The 17,796-nt window shown below is 37.1% G+C and overlaps 1 protein-coding gene across 3 annotated transcripts in view; it reads left to right on the top strand.

The window, feature by feature from the left end:
* LOC136848226 (titin homolog) overlaps positions 1–17,796 on the top strand; it is an 89,229-nt gene that overhangs the window by 50,760 nt on the left and 20,673 nt on the right. For 2 of the 3 annotated variants that reach the window (XM_067120575.1, XM_067120573.1), the window contains exons 1-7: positions 1–74; positions 8,295–8,433; positions 8,590–8,693; positions 9,603–9,717; positions 10,005–10,084; positions 11,867–11,922; positions 17,502–17,598. The exon at positions 1–74 is cut by the window's left edge and continues 317 nt beyond it. In XM_067120575.1, coding sequence (XP_066976676.1) covers positions 8,344–8,433; positions 8,590–8,693; positions 9,603–9,717; positions 10,005–10,084; positions 11,867–11,922; positions 17,502–17,598 — 542 coding nt within the window. In that variant the 5' untranslated portion in view covers positions 1–74; positions 8,295–8,343. The remainder of the gene's footprint in view (positions 75–8,294; positions 8,434–8,589; positions 8,694–9,602; positions 9,718–10,004; positions 10,085–11,866; positions 11,923–17,501; positions 17,599–17,796) is intronic. The other variant, XM_067120574.1, reaches the window with a different exon arrangement.

The following is a 17,796-nucleotide window of genomic DNA, read 5'->3' as shown; positions in this document are numbered from 1 at the left end:
CGGGAGGGTTGCTCTCTTCCCTCTCTGATCACTCTAGAGGATTGAGGGACCTTTCTTGGTCGTCCTGGCACTGGGTAAGTAGGTTGATCTACGCTAAGCCTGGATCTGGCTTTTGTCCCTGTTCCTGGGATATTGGGCTTAGGCCTGTGGCTTGAGTTCTCCTGTTTCGCATTCGCCCATGGCTTTCCTGAATGTACTCATTATTCTTAATATTTAAGTCACTTTGTCAACTAATTGATAATGTATTTAGCGTAAAATTATGCCAATGGTTCGAGTGACTTCGATCCACCCGAGTGTCTCCCTCGCCAGTGGCGTTCCTGAAGGTGATTATTTGTGTTGAGATTTAAATCACTTCATTAATGAATAAAATTCAGATCACTTCATGAACCAGTTAATATTGTGTTTAGTGTAAAATTGGGGCTGCCGGTAGGGCGTAGCCACTGCAGTATGAATCACCTGGCAATTGAAGAGTATGTTCAAATTGAGCCAACGTAAATCAGAAATAGTCCTGTGCCGGTAGAAGTGTAAAGTCGCAGATGGTATTGTAATAATTTTGTGTGTTTTAACGAATTCAAGCATGTGCTGTATCTACCTTGCTGTGTTTGCAGTATCGTAGCCTATTGCCTAGGTCAGCATATTGATTTATCAGATTTCGTGGGTGATGTAGTGAGACCCTCGTTAGTTCTATATATCTTGCCAGATAGCTTACCGTATATTTTCCCTACTCATTGAAACGAGTTGCTTTTGTTTTTCACCGTTAGTGTTTGTGCAGATCATATTTTGTTTGTTATTTAATGGGTGACCAAAATCGCATGAAGTGAACCAATAGGAATGGCTTTAAAACGCTTAAACCACAAGAGAAACCCAGCCAAAATTAAGCAAGGGCACAGACACGTAACACACACAAATCTCAACAGACAGCTGATTGGCCATACGGCTTGGGGCAAAATGGACGCGCTACCAGCATCTCAGGTCGAAGGTTAATCGCTTATGCCCGATGGGCATTTGTTTTTTAAGTCAGCAATGTCTATAATAATTATCAGTTTCAAAACCAGCCTTACCCTGCCTAACCCAACATAGAGCTCTGTGTCCTAACAAAACTCCACCCCTATCCTAACCTTACTTAGATCTCCAAAAATAATAAAAGTAACATGCAGACATTCATTTCATCCCAACTTTTCACACAGCATATTCATTACTTTAAGGTTGGGATGTACACAATTTTTTGCATTTTAATCATTTATGGTAAGTGATTTAAACAAATAGCCTACTGTGTTGTGGCAGAGAGGTATTTAACACAAAGGGATGGGTAGGACAGAGTATTTTTACATCTTCATGTGGCATATAAAAGATATTGCTTCATATGATCCCTTTTGCCACTTACGCACAAGGAACTTTGCTGAATGAGCCTGAAGCTTTCAGTATTCTAGGTGTAACTTTTGAGAAACATCTAATGAAAGTTTCAGCAAATGCCCCCCGAAAGTTAGATAATGTTCGTAAGGCCTCGTATATTTATAACAGTGACAAAATCAGTGCAATGTATCATAGGTCATTTGTGCTTTCCTTACTAGAATACGTACTGTTCTCTGATGTGGATGTCTGCTTCTGCCAGAGATTTATCTCTTTTAGATAGAGTGGTTCATGGAGGTAGGTTTCTGTTTCCTAACAGTAGCAGTTATGACTTGGGCCAACGACTCATGGACTCTTCTTTGTTAATTTTTCATGAGTTGTAGTTCAACGGAGATTTTTCACATTCACGACTGATCCCTGATCCCCTTTACCTGCCGAGAGCAACCAGATTCACTGAACAGCAATACCAGTATACAGTAAATGTGCCTCACTGTCAAACTTCTCAGTTCCAAAGGTTCTTTATTCCTCATTCTGTTGGACTGTCGAACAGCCTCCCAGCGGATGTCGTGCAATTGGAACTTCAAAAGTTCAGGAGAAGATGCAATGCATTACTACCCTAATGCTATTCTCCTTGCATTTTAATACATTTTTATCAACAGTATTAATTTATGAATTTAATTTTCCTTTTTTAATATGAGTATTAACCCTTTACCTCTGCTTACTTCTTCCTAATGAACGCCATATTCTTTGGAAGCTTGAATTTCAAGTTGGTGGCCCCTAAGGGCTTGTTCCATATGAGTAAGTTTCATCTTCGGAAGAATGAAGAATACTTGCAGTAAGCTTGAAGCATCTTGATACATAAGATAAGAATTTATGGCCTTTTTATATTATAATTTATATTATTATTATTGTTGTTGTTATATTAATATTATTAATATATTATTATTATTATTATTATTATTATATTTGTTTTGTTGAATATGATGGCAGCCTTGGTTGCATTAATCTTGTAGATTATTTGTTCAACTCTTCTAATTAGTCTTTTTTCTTCTTCAGTAACAGAATTAAGTAAAATGCCGAAGTTCATTGCAGGGGTTTTATTTATAAAAATATCAAAAGTCGAAGGTAATGGAAATTCCAAGGGCGGGGTCCAAAAACGAGTGCAGGGGTCGTCAGTGCTTCTGGGATCGTAGATATCGTGACATGTTTCGGCAAGCCTTCTTTTTTCTTCAGGCGGGAGCTGAATGAAGTGGTGGCTGTGGTCTTGCTTTTTTATGTCAGTGCTGGGCGGGGAGCGTTGAATTTTGATTGGCCAAGAGAGTGCTGACGTCACTGGGCATGGTCTTCTCCCATTGGTTGGCAGTTTCTCGGCCTTAATCTCAGAGCGTAGTGGTTGCTCTGCGATGGTTGAGAACAGCAGCAACGAACAAGACCCTCCTGACGAACCCCCTGACGGAGGATGTGACCTTAATGAAGCTATAAATGCGCTCCTCCACAGGGCACGTCTTACGAACCATAGGGCATCGCAGAGCAACCACTACGCTCTGAGGTTAAGGCCGAGAAACCGCCAACCAATGGGAGAAGACCATGCCCAGTGACGTCAGCGCTCTCTTGGCCAGCCAATCAAAAATCAACGCTCTCTCGACCAACCAAAAAGCAGACTGTGAACAAGGCCCCCCCGCCGAGCACTGACATAAAAAAGCTAGACCACAGCCACCACTTCATTCAGCTCCCGCCTGAAGAAAAAAGAAGGCTTTCCGAAACATGTCGCGATACCTACGATCCCAGAAGCGCTGACGACCCCTGCACTCGTTTTTGGACCCCGCCCTTGGAATTTCCATTACCTTCGACATTTGATAGTTTAGTAAATAAAACCCCTGCAATGAACTTCGGCATTTTACTTAACTCTGTTACTGAAGAAGAATAAAGACTAATTAGAAGAGCTGAACGAATAATCTACAAGATTAATGCAACCAAGGCTGCCATCATATTCAACAAAACATGTTTGAAAGAGGGCCTATACCCGAAGTATATTATTATTATTATTATTATTATTATTATTATTATTATTATTATTATTATTATTATTATTATTATTATTCATATGACGAACGCGCAGGGGACGTTGACTTAAAATTAAGCTTCCAAAGAATATGGTGGTGGTCATTAGAAAAACAAAAAAGCTCACACGAGCACGCTTGAAGTTTGCATGCACTGTACACGACCTTCATCTCTCAAACATTATCCAAGAAAACTCCAACGAAGAATTTAGAAAGATTATGCAAGCCTTCACATTTTTATTGATGAAAATATAACTTTTTGACTTACCTCCTACAATTCCTATAAGAAAAATCCCAAAATTACCATCATTTGACCATTTCTGGTATTGGATTTGGTGGTGGCGAGAAGTTAACCTGACATAGCATTACCGGCTACTGAACAGTCCTCATGCATAGCCTGTATGCCATACCATATGAATTCCCACCTGTATCCCTCTCTGTAGATACCTATAAAATCTCTGAAAAATCTCTAACACTTTTAACGAAAACAAAATTGATTTGCCAGTGAAACTTGAATTCGTTGTTGCCTCAAAAAAATAATTATTTTCTCATAAACTTTTAAAATTACAAAACAACACAAACTTACTTAACTGAGCTATTGCTATTAGCCTATCTAGTGCACTTTATTCAAAGGCTTCCTAGATTTTTGTCTATTTTAAAGTTTTTTTAGAGGGTCAGTAAAATTTTAAGAAGAGATCCACATAACTTTATTAGTACATCTGTATGCTTTGCAAATGGAAGGATATGTGGATAATTTAGGAATAGCTCCATTGAGCTTGTTAATTTGTACTTAGGGGATGAAGAAGAATAGATTTATCCTAATTTTTCTAGATTTTCATAGGCTAGTACAGTATACTGCATAGCTTTTCTTAGGATAAATATTTCAGTGAAGACTAAATGTCATCATCTCACAGTATTATTAATGTTTATTGTAAAATTAGGCCTAGGCCAGTATAGATTAGGGTAGCCTAGGCATCATCATTACCCTTAAAGAAACTTATTTGTTACACTGTGTCAGTGTTTGGATTGCCTCATGTTAAGAAACAGAAGTGATTACTCAGTCCGACACAAATTAAAGGAGGAGCCGAGTAGTGCTTGCCTGAGACATGCAAGTACTTGCGATTATCCTCTGACATAAGCTAGTTGCCCAGCTGAGGCCTAGCCTAGGCTAGTCTCATTCATATTGGTTTTAGGGTACTGAATAATAATTAATAATAGTAATTCACTTACTTCCTAAATTTCCTATGGGAAAAATCCCAAAATTACCATCATTTGATTGTTTCTGTTACTGAGTTTGATGATAGTCAGGAATTAACATCGCATTACCAGTTACTGAATTCTAAAGGTATAGCCTACATGCCAATCCATTTGAATGTAAATATGCGAAAAATCTTTGAAAAATCCCAAACACCTTTAATGAAAAAAAAATTTATTTGCCAGTGAAACTTGAATGCTTTGTTGCCACAGAAAATTAACTATTTTCTCAACTGTTTAGAATAACAAAACAACAAGAACTTAATTAACTGAGGTATTGCTATTATCTAATGCACTTTGTTCAAAGGTTTCCTAGATTTTTGTCTGTTTTAAGGTTTTCTAGATTGTGAGTGAAATTTTAAGAAGAGATCCACATAACTACTTGTACATCTGTATGATTTGTAAATGGAAGAATACGCGGGTAAACACTCCCTTGAGGTTAACAATTTATACTTAGGCTTTATATACAGCTTGGGATGAAGAAGAATACATTTATCTTAATTTTCTAGATTTTTATAGGCTATTATACTGTATGGCTTTTCGTAGGATAAATATTTCAATGAAGACTAAATGTTGTCATCTTACAGTATTATTGTGTCTCTTATAAAATTAGGCCTAGGCAGTCATAGGTTAGGGTAGGCTAGGCATTTGCTATTATCAGGGTAAAGTTGCAGCGTATTTGTTACACTGTGTCAGTGTTTGGATTGCCTCATGTTAAGAAACGGAGGTGATTACTCAGTCCGACACAAATTAAAGGAGGAGCTGGGTAGTGCTTGCCAGAGACATGCAAGTACTTGTGATTATCCTCTGACAGAAGCTAGTTTGTCCAGCTGAGGCGTAGCCTAGGCCAGTCTCATTCAAGTTGGTTTGTTAATTGGTGGCATTTCTTTATATATATAATAGTGTATGAACTCTTAGGTACATTTGTAGTCCACACCTTCTGTTTATGGAACGGTAGTTCTTTGTAGTTGTCAAACTGACTTTTTTTTCTGCCCAATCACTGCAAACGTTTACCTTCTTCTAAGAACACAAATGTACTTTTCTGTGACATTTTTTCTTTCCACTCCTTTCATCCCAATTTTCTTGTCATCCTTCAGGAAGCCTTACCTTTTTGCAACTTTCATTTATATAATTTCTTGGCATCACATTTATTACCCATCAACATTTTTTCCCACAATTATGGCAACTCCACGCCCTATAGAACAACATTTTTAGTGAGCCTTAGCTGGGGAAGATTATTTTTCTTTGTATTTTTTTGTGTGTACCTTATGTTTTTACTCAAGGGTTTATGAATCAGATCTGAGAAAAGCGACAATGTCGAAAATGTACTAAATTGTCTTAGTCATTTTGGTTTGAATATAAGCCATCGTAGATTAGGGTAGCCTAGGCATCATCATTACCCTTAGGCATTATTACATACATACCTGAAACATATTTTCTTGGCATATACAAAGAAATGAGATTTTGCTCTTTTCAGGGTAAAGTTGCAGCATATTTGGTACATTGTGTCAGTGTTTGGATTGCCTCATGTTAAGAAACGGTGGTGATTACTCAGTCGACACAAATTAAAGGAGGAGCTGAGTACTGTACTGCTTGCATGAGACATGCAAGCACTTGTGATTATCCTCTGACATAAGCTAGTTTGTCCAGCTGAGGCCTAGCCTAGGCCAGTCTCATTCAAGTTGGTTTGTTAATCAACTGAACAATCTGTATGGCCTTTTTTTGTTGGTGTCTTTTTTTTTTTTTCATATATATAATAGTGTGTGAACTCTTAGGTACATTTGTAGTCTACACCTTCTGTTTATAGAACAGTAGTTCATTGTAGTTCTCAAACTGACTTTGTTTTTCCTGCCCAATCATAGCAAACGTTTACCTTCTGCTAAGAACACATGTACTTTTCTGTGACATTTTTTCCTTCCTCTCCTTTCATCCCAATTTTCTTGTCCTCCTTCAGGAAGCCTTACCTTCCTGCAACATTTTTATTATCTCATGTCTAGGCATCACTTTATTATTCACCGACATTTTTTCCATACTTTTGGCAACTCCTCGCCATATAGGACAACAGTTTCAGTAAGTCCAAAGCAGGAAAGGTTATTTGTTTATACATTATTTGTGATTAGCTTATGTTTTTCAGTTTTTTTTATTCCAGTTGTTTAGGTAATACTTTTTTTTTTTCGTTCACGAGCTTTTCACAGAGGTAAGATCATGATGGCAGAAATTTGCACCACAGTTCAGGTTAAGGATATAAGGTCTCATGAAGCATGTTGAAGTTATGGTACTGTAGGACATGTTACAAACTGTAGCCAAGGACTGATTATAAGTAAAGTTCTTTAAAGATTATTTTGGCTAAATTTTCTGCAGAGTTATTAAGGGAAGAGAACATTTCAGGGTAAGTTTTGGGTGATGCTCACCATTGGGTGAGTAGGGAACATTAGTTCAACAATAAGTTCACAAAATGTTGTATGGCTACACAATAAATGCCACTGACATATACATCTTTTAATTATATATTCTGAATTGTGTTTCCTGCAGTGCAGTTTCTTATGTGAATGCTAATTCTGTATATCAAACTACTGTACAACTAAGTGGTCCTATTGGTACAGATATTAATTCTTTAATAAATCAACAACAAATAGTGTTACAAGTGATTCTTTAATCATTTGTGCATTTATCACTAACAGCATGTTTCAGTTACCCTCATATCAGAATCGTTGTTACCTATTTAATTCTGTCAATTTATGTGTACGGGATTGCATTGATTTAACATTTTTATGGAACTTAAAGCATTTTTTATGCCCATAACTTTACACGTGTGGGTTTTGTGTTTATTTTTAAATTCATAGGAAGCTGCCTATACTAGTGTAAGATTGAAGCTGCAGGGTAATTGTGTCGGTTATCGAATTGCCTCAGAAAGAAGTAGAGAAGATTCCTCGGTCCGACACAGATTAAATGAGGAGCCGAGTAGTGCTTGTCCTTAGTCATGCAAGTACTTGCGATTATCCTCATACAGAATTTGAGTTCAGGTTATGTTGATTTTAAGTTCTGTTGATTTGAAAATTGTGCTTAGAGACTTGTTAGGAATACAGAGTTCTCCGTGACTGGTTGAGAATGTCACTCCAAGGTTGTTATGTCTGCACAGTATAGTTATGCAGTGAATGTTGCTAATGTAAACTTTTTAAACTACAATATAGACTGTAAAATGTGTTTCCTGCTATATATTACTAGTACAAATATGAAAGTACTGTGTATCTAAATGACTCTTGCTTCTTAGTAATTTTCTAATGAGCCTGCAGCAGTTAATGTCAAAGAGGATTCTTCAATTAACGGGTGTGCCTCAGTGACATTGTATTTGATTTTCTGTTGCAACAATGTATTTGATTTGCCCTTTTTTTTTTTATTGAACCTGAATGCCTGTGTTATGCTTTTGGTCAATCTATTCTGCATATACTTTAGAGCAGTGTGTGTTTGTGTGTGGGTAATAAACCTTCCTTGTAAGTCATGGCAAAGATACTTTTCATGTGTGTTTTTTCTTTAAGTTTCAGATTGCCATGATACATTTGTTTTATTGCCTTTTGTATTAATTCTGTTTTTGTTATTACTGTAGTAATATTTGCCCTCTAATCTTTCCAGTGTCATTTGTGACTGTTGAGTTTTACTCATTACCTTATGATACATAGAGATGGAGAACTGGGTAAAACGGCTAACTTCCAGCCCCCTGACAAGGGAGGAATTGGGAACTTTGATGCAGGAAGCAGACAGACAAAACAAGGTGAGACGTCAATATGTCTGTACAACATTTTTCGTCTCGTGTGTTGAGAAACTTCTTGTACAGTAATAAAATAATTTTCACCATATTTTAAATGTTTTTCTCTGTAGAAACACTGTTCTGTATGTATTGGTGACTTTTTCACTCTTTTACTTCTAGAAAGGAGAAATACCGTGGATCACACTTGTGAAGAAGCTTGTTAAAAAGCTTGCAAAATGTGGCTCTCAGGTACTGCTGCATAACATTTCTAAGGTGATCAGAAGGTAAGCATTCTTTTGCAAATACTGTAGTTTTTGTTTAGAAAGCACCCATATTACAGTCTGTCTAATGAAATGCCATTTAGATTTACAAATTATGGTAGTTGGTAGTAGTTTACTATTACCAGGGAAACCACTCCATTTAAAGTAGCCACGGTCCATTGAGTAACAGAAACCCAAATGGTCCTTCAACAGTGCCAAACAAACTGATCCAGTAAGAGGATTTATCAATATGTTGGCAAAAATGACCTTATGGGTCTTACATGGCTACTTCAAGAGACAGAGAGAGAGAGAAGACTATAGCTGCAAGCTCAACTAAACATTGGCCAAAACGCCTCTGGTTGAAGACACATGGTAAATAGTAAAGCCACTTTTGCTAGGGAAGAATAAGCATTTTAAATTAAAATCATGGCATGTTCCTTGAGTATCTGCTTCTGTTCATCTCTCTCAGCTTAGAAAAAAAGCATGGAAAATATTCATAGGTGTCACAGAAATGGGGGGAAAGGTCAGGGGAAGCAGAAATACTGAAACAAGGAAAATATTTAGTTTAGATAAAACAAAACACCCAGATTTTTAGTAACAAAATTATATTAACCCTGAAGACATGACTTGATTCATTTCAGTGTACATTGTTAATGCTGTAGATGCATCACTGGAGATGATGAAGTTACTGCTCTCTTCCTTAGTTATTTTCTTGCTTATGTATCTGTATTATGGCCCATATATTAAAGTTCAACTCTTTCAAGGCACTCTTCCTCTGAAATCTTTTGTTCTCGTGTAGCCAGCTGTTTAATGGTAATGAAATCCAGCCTAGATTGCGTCAGATATGTCTGCTTGAGCAAAATTAAGTCTCAACATAATATTACTGTACAGTATTAACTGTTCGCTGTAAAGTGCTTTTATTTTTCCCTACAGCCACATGTATCAGCCTATGAAAGGCGAAAGAGAGTTAGCCAAGAAAGAAGCTGCACATTTACTGGAAGCGTACAGCAGTCTTATAACATACATTAATCATTCTCTTGAGGAGTCAGTAAGTAAATTCCCACAATAATACAATGTTCTTTACGAGTGCATTTATCATTTGATGAATTTTATATCAGTTGTTGCGATACAGTTCTCAAGTTAAAATTTTCAGTATTGATAGTGCTGCATTACAGCAACCTGTCAGAGTAGTAATGGTTTTGTTTAGTGATTTTCCTCTATGGTAAGCTCCTCTACTGAGAATATATACATCCTGTATGCTCAGAATCATCTTTTCTTTGGCGTTTTGGGCTGAGTATTTGCATGCAGAGTCAGTCAAGGATTAATTTCTTTCAGGATCTTTCAGTACGGGAAATTTCTCGCCTGACGTCTGTTATCTTACCTGCTGTTATTGACATGAACGTATTATCAGTGAGGTAAGGCAATGAGCATACTATTTTTATTAAGCTGACTTAATATAAATCCATTAATCTTTTTCATTCCATAGGCTCATGCAACCATCCAGCAAGTAGCCAAATTGTTTAATGCCTAATAAAAATGTCTAATTTTTGCATTTAATAAGATCAAAAGTTCCATTCCAAGAGTTAAAAGAGGGTGTATTTTAACTTTTGTCGGTGTCAGCATGCTGTATTATCATGATTTATTTGATGCAGTAGTAAATTTAGCCCTTTTTATATTTGAGTGCTTAGCTCTTATGCCCTCCCTAACAAGAGATTTTGCTGTAAAAGCCCCAAACTGCCAAATAAGGGAATTCTTGAAATCAAAGTAAGTGTGTTTTAATATGTTTTTTTGTAGTACTATACAGTACAGTATATGCAAAAATATGCACAATGAGTTACTTTATCCTTAAATGTATGTTTAGAGTTTGCAAAATAGTGTATAAAATTGTATTCACAACTGTAGTTGAAAGAATAATGAACAAATGCATAGCCTGTAATATCTAGAAATAGGGTATCAGATTTTAATACGCTTACAAATAAGGTATGTGTAAAGTGATTCATGAACTATTTGAAAATGACAATAATTTTATGTACTGTAATTTGTAACCAACCATTTAGTCCTCATAGGGGAGTAGTGCCGTGGTGCACTGTAGTCCCCTAGCTCCAACCTCTTTCATTCCTTTGACTGTACCTCCGTTCATATCCTCTCTCTTTTATCTAACTTTCCACCCTCTCCTAACTATTGTTTCATAGTACAACTGTGAGGTTTTCTTCCGGTTACACCTTTCAACCTTTCCACTGTCAATTTCCCTTTTAGCATTGAATGGCCTCATAGGTCCGAGCACTTGGCCTTTGACCAAAATTCTATATTCCAATTCCAATTCCAACCATTTAGCTAGTCTAAGAAATTGCTTATCCAACAAATATGAGCATGATTGGCTATATTTAGATACTTTTTTATTATTAATACTAGCATGATGGTCATATGAGAGAGGGTCAAGATGAAATGTCAACTGAAGGGACTTTGCATATTGTTCTGAATATTGTCCCAAGGTACCTTCATTCTTGACTCTGTATATAGAAGCATTTCTCATTGATTATCTTTGCTACACAGAAAAATATATATGGATATACAGTGCATTTTATGCGCAGTAGCAACAAAAGATAGCTTAACCACAGTCAAGTGCTGGCCTTAGGGTTTGCCTTGAAGCGAAGGGTGAATATTAGAAGAGTTTTAAAAACTAGACAGCTGAGGAATTATGAAAAGTTTCAAAGCCCAGCATCTAGAAAATTATATAAATTTTAAAAAAAAGTTAAAGCTAGATAAGAAGATACTAAGAAACTGCTGCAACTAACAAGCAGAAATCAAAGCAACTAGCTCTGAGGGACAATGCAAAATCTCGTAGTACCTCAAACTGCTTGCCTGATTTACTCTTTGGGTGGAGCATCTGTCAGAGGCATATCTGCTTAGTAGGCCTTTTTTTTATAATGAGAACACATCGACATAAATATGGAAACAAATCCTGAAGTCCTTGTTGTATGTAATTAGATATTGTTTCAGAAACGCCTATGTTTAACAGATTTCAGTGAAATTTATCTTTCATGTTGCAGAGTATAAGTTCTTGCCGTGTTTTACATGTTAAATTTATAAAACTAAGATAGCAATCTACCAGTATGTTTAATAAGATCCCATAAATTCATTGTTATTTATAATTATTTTTGAGCGAGGTGTTAGTGAAATAATTTACAATTTTTCAGAAAGGGGAAGTCTGATGTTGCCCAGTCAATATACAACAAGATAACATTACTATTAGGTAAGTTTCTGCACAGTCAAGTTTGTTAATGTATTAACTTATCTACTACCTTGATTTGCAGCAAATGTATATACTCCCTCGAAACTTTATTTTGAGTTTCAAAACAGGGCCGTAGGTCTCTTGATCCAGATGCATAACTTTTAGTTTCATGATGACTTGAGTGGTATGGTAGCACCTCAGCAGACTGTTCAGGGGTCTGTCTTTTTGGTAAGTATCAAAGTCCAATATGTAACAAAGACCCTATATTATAGCCTGCACTAGAATATTTTCTAGGTATCTTATTGCTAACAGCAATTCCACATAGTTCCCAACCTAAACTAACCTGTACTTTACACTTATCATTCAGCTGAAGAGACTGAAAATGCATGACATCTAAAATGATAGCTAAGTAAAAGTTTTATATCCGCAATTTACCAAGTAATTATAGGTATAGATTTCATAAGTGCGGCAAACCCTTAATTCAAAATATCACGCCAGCGCTCTCATTGTATCGTAGGTGACAAGCCCTGCTCCACCACATGGGTTGGCTGGTAATGACACTTGTCGGAGGCACCATTATGATTTTGCCGCGCAGTCGATTAACATTGCACTCGTCATGCAGTAGACCTGTTTTTTTTTTCACTGCCTGTTTATCAAGTGATTTATTTGTTGGAAGTCGGTGAAGTATTATCACTTTTGTTTATCCTGGTTGCTGATCTGTTATTAGTCCTTCAGATTAGCTTTTGTTACTTTTAATTTTGTCAAGTCAGGCGTCTCTGGGACGCTGATAGTTAGCTAAGTGTAGCTATGATGAAATGGCGTTCTCATCGAGTCAGAGTTTAGACACCTCATATCAGAGTGATGATAGTATAGAATATATCTATCTTATATTATAGAATGTCTTTTTCATTTAGTTATGTCTGCTTCAAGCGCTTCTGGCCTCCGTAATGGTGGCGAGGTATGTGTGTTAGGCTAACTAGCTTTGCAGGCTATCTCAAAATGGCCACCAATCATACGGGGCTTTTCTCCATACATTCAAGTATTACAGTTTCATCTAGTTATTTCTAATTCAAGTGCTGTTAGCCTTTGTTCATTTAGTCATGCCAAAATTAATGTCAGAGTTATTCAAAGGAAAATTAAACGACAGGGCAGACAAACTGAGCCGTCGGAGGCAAGTCCTTCCCACTGAGTGGATCCTGGATTACATCTAGACCTGCTTGACACCTCTAAAGACAAGTGTCTTCCTCTTCTGCTGTCCGGCCCAGGATCTCCCAAAAGGGGCGACAGATGTCAGACTCCAAGACTGGTAGAGCTTGGATCGGTGTGCCTTCCTGCCCTTCAGCACGGTGAGGGAAGTTCTAAATAAGTTCTTGTCGCACCCCAATGGCTTGACGACCCTTGTAGCTCCATTGGGCCAATGAAGGAGGGGTTCCTGGATTTTCCTGTGACCGTTACCAATCAACTACAGTGTTTTGATTGATGGTGCCTAAGACATGATGTCTCGTGTTCCAAGACATCTTTAACTTAAATACCAGACTTCTTCCTCTAGTTGAGGACCTCTAGAAGTCTCTCCACTTCCTCCATTAAAGGATACTGAGCGAAGTTTATCTTAGTTTTTAAGCACAGAAGTAGGTACTGTGACCAAACCAGGGATCTTTATGTCCTCATCAAACCATTCAACACTTCAAAACAAAGAAGTCCAATCTGGTTTCATAGAATTTACATGTCGTAATAAAATGGACTCGTGGATTTGTTATTATTACCTCAAGATCCTCACTCAGAAGACATTCTTCCTTGTAGCTTCCACTTCTACCAAACTAGTTAGAAACTGCAAGTTATTGGCAAAGCATAGACTTCTCCCAAAGGATTGCAGTCTGCTCTTTCACTTTGGGTCTCTCCTAGCCAAGAATGAGGATCCACCCAAGACCTGGCCCGGCTCCTTCCATTTTTAAAAGTTTAATGGAATCCAGGGCCTGGAGGATGAGCAAAGGGCTCTTTGCCCAGTCAGAGACTTAAGGTATTTTCTGCAAGGTACCGTGAAGGTATTTTCTGCAAGGTACCGTGAAAATTCAGAGGACTTTCTAACTACCTTGGGAGTTCTGTCGAGAATTCTTCTTGTACTCTTCCAAAGAATGTCCTATCATTCTTCTGAGACCTGTCCTCTGAGGTGCATTCTTGGATCCAGATAGACACTTTGCCTGAAGTTCAAAGTGAAAGTGCATGAATTCCGAGCAGTCTCACCCTCCCTCTTGCCGTCAAGCATTTTTTTATCCCTTTTGACCGTTGCTTGACCTACCTCTTGGAGGTATAAGTGGATATTCGCACCTTGCTACTTAAACGAAGTTGAAACAGTGTTTGAAAATTGCAGTACCCTAGGGCCATTATCAGTGGCTGGCATGATATTGGGAAACGAAGCATAGGGGAGATTCTTTCTCTCTTTTATCTCTTTGCCCTGATGTAGGGTGTCGAGTCTTGGGGAGCCTGGGAGTACATGGTACCTAGAGTGCCCACCAGTCTTATGGATGGGTAGAGGTTTTGTGATCAGTCTAGGTGACAAGTGTTATCTGCTTGTTAGAATTATTGGTACTGCTCCCAGGGCAAGGGCATTCATTTGTTATACATCTTGCCAGCGATCAGGCATATCCTCCGCTGCAAGAGTTCACTGATGTAGAGGTGACCCTCGGCTCAACCGCCGCACTACTACAGGTTAAGCTGAGCACCAACCAGGGGCAGTATTCAACTGCAGTAGCTCTCTGACGAAGTATGGTAATGACAAGCATTGTTCTCAGTGCTGGCCGTCCTTTCTATTTTGAAGTCATTATCACGCTTAATGTTTTGGAATAGAATATGTCCATGCATCCCACCTCCTTTTTAAATGTGGGATTCAGCTGAGTAATGACTTGGTAAGTTACTTATATAAAAATGACATTTTTGTAATAAGATAAAGTTTTCAATATACTTACCAAGTAATTACTGAATCAGAGCCCTCCCTCCTCCCCTCTTTTGGACATATCGGCAAATCACAGTGACACCTCTGATAGGTGTCGTTACCAACCAACCCGTGTGGTGGAGTGGGGCATGTCACCTACGATGCAGTGGGAGCTCTGGCGTGATACAGTATTTTGAATTTAGGGTTTGCTGCACTTGTGAAATCCATAGCTAAATAATTACTTGGTAAGTATATATAAAACTTTATTATAAAAAATGCCATTTTATGCTTATAATGTAGCTGGTACTAGCCGACAAGTACCAAAGTCTGCTATATGTTGAGTTGTTACTTACCATAAGAATACTGATTGCAGATAGTAATACTGTATTTGTATTGCTAAAATTACTTAGTTATGTAAAGTGGGTTAACTTATTCAGTTATGTATCATCATAAATGAAGCAGAAGTTCAATATTTAATTCCTCCTAATTAAGCAAAAGACATAAAATATTGCTTCTTCACAATCATAGATGCATAAAGTGCACATGAATTTACACACGGGTAGAATATATATATATAATTTTCAGCTGGTGATGTATAGAGAGGATGTCTGTTAGTTAATGAATTAACATATTTTTGTATGTTTACCATTTGTGAGAATGGAGCTTCCAAAGTATAGAAGGCTTTACAGCAGATAAAAGTATGATGTCTTTTGGTGATAAGCATACTGTTATATAGTATGGATAAAAAAATTTTATGGTGATGGCAGCTAAAAACCATTCTCTTGAGATATCAGTTTTGCAGCATCTTGCTAATTTTTTTTTTTTTTTTTGTCATACCCCTAGAATAACACATTATAAAATAGTATAACTTAATTTCTCTTAAAGTATGCACACTAACCCAAAATGTAGAAATGACTACCACAGGAGAGATCTGAAAGAATTCTATTCGAATATAATTTCTGCTGTGCTTGCCTCTTCTGGCAGGGATACCTTTAGATCTCATCAAGGCAACTCTCATAATATACATGGGTGGAATGATTTGGTTAAAGATCTATATACACACATTCACGAGCAATGTTTTCCAGCAAGTGGGCGTTCTCTCTCCATACCTGTTTAATACGTACACAGATGCCCTGAATGTCAAACTGAACTCACTCCCAATCAGGTGCACTATCAACGGAACAACCCTGTTATGCTGACGAAATGGTTCTGATTTCCCCTAGGCCAATGATATGGTTCTGATTTTCCCATCAGTGCAAGGTCTCCAGCTGCTCATTGACACTTGCCACCAATGTGCAGAGGAATTTGATATCCTATACAACAAAACCGAAACCCAGTGTATGTTGCTGCTCCTGAGATTGCTTAAGCATATTTCAGAATCACAAATTTTCCTGGGAGATCATCTGGAATTCATGCATGAGGTCCCATATTTGGGCCACATTATCACGGACGACCTAAAAGATACGGCAGACAGAACAGAGGCATTGTAAAACTATGTGCAACTGGCAACATGATTGCAAGGAGGTTTGCCTTTTGTCACCGAGACACAAAACTGCTGCTCTTCCACTCATACTGCTACAGTATATATGGGTGTTCCCTTTCGACGAACTATACCGAAGAGACCATGAGACGTATCACTGTTGTTCATAATGACATTCTGAGGTGCCTCACAAACACTCCTTGCTGTCACTCCGCCAAGCAGGTGTTCATAGAAAACTGCCTTGATAATTTAAAAATCATAGTAAGGCGAACAATGTCCAGCCTGATCACCCGACTAGGAAACAACAGTAATTCGCTCATACACAGCATCCTAAGCTGTGAGGCAAGATGATCTAAATTGTGGGAAAGATGGGACAATGAGCATCTGTTCCTTAAATGATTTATTCTCTATTTTTGCAGTTATGAAGTGTCATCTGCAGGATCTGTCACTATTATTATTATTATTATTATTATTATATTTCTACGTGTATTATTATTGGTATTTTCTTTTTTTTATTATTACTGTGATTAATGTCATTGTAGAGTTTTGCTATTTTCAATGTATTTAGCCTTCTGGACCCGACTTCTGTAACCACCTAAGGTCCCTAGCTGGAAATTAATTGTATGTAATCTGTTTTTTAATTGTTATCATTTATATTTTTTTAACTACTATTCTCAGTATTATTATTGTCATTACCATTATTAAGAATACTATTTTTTATACTTCTTCATCAACTGTGTGGATATTACCAATTTATCATTTTTTATCATATCTCATGTATCTAGATTGTGTATGTTATTGTCTTTACTTTGTATATTCCCTGTATGTGGCTTTAAAATCCATTATTGTTATTGTTATTATTATTATTATTATTATTATTATTATTATTATTATTATTATTATTATACTTTAGTTAGGTCACATTTCAGTAGCATTTTACAGAGAATATGGGTAACCATCTTAAATTTTTTTGTGGCTTTAGTTGTTGTTATGTTTTCTGTATGGAGTGGAAATTCATTTTCATCCTTTTATAATTTATTCAATTGGGTAATTTTTAAACTGGTTCTGGTTTCCTGGAATGACTTTGGACCAAAAAATTTTCCTTAAGAATATTTCATTGATATTCCCATAATAGAGATAAGCTTGGTTATAATAAATATTAGAATTATTCAGTTCATCTTCCACTTCCAGGGGAGTCTTCAGGACTGATTGCTGATACTCTCCTCCACTGTAGAACTCTTATCTTCACAAAATTGAGAGACCCAGAAATATTCGTTCCCATTATAAGGTTAGCAAGTGAGCCTGTTACTGTTTGGTAAATGTATTTGCAAGTGACATGTTAATACCATTCTGCTGTCAGAAGAATGTAGGCTGATTAGCAGTACATTGCGATCTGCAGCCTAAGCTGTTTTGATTTCATCGTATTGTGTTTTTTGTGCACCAAGGTTAGGAAACCTTGTGTTTTACACTGCTGTTTTAGACTTAT

Source organism: Macrobrachium rosenbergii, chromosome 18, assembly GCF_040412425.1.
Source record: "Macrobrachium rosenbergii isolate ZJJX-2024 chromosome 18, ASM4041242v1, whole genome shotgun sequence".
Classification (NCBI taxonomy): domain Eukaryota; kingdom Metazoa; phylum Arthropoda; class Malacostraca; order Decapoda; family Palaemonidae; genus Macrobrachium; species Macrobrachium rosenbergii.
The sequence above is the reverse complement of the archived record's forward strand: the minus strand, read 5'-3'. Positions and strand labels throughout refer to the sequence as shown.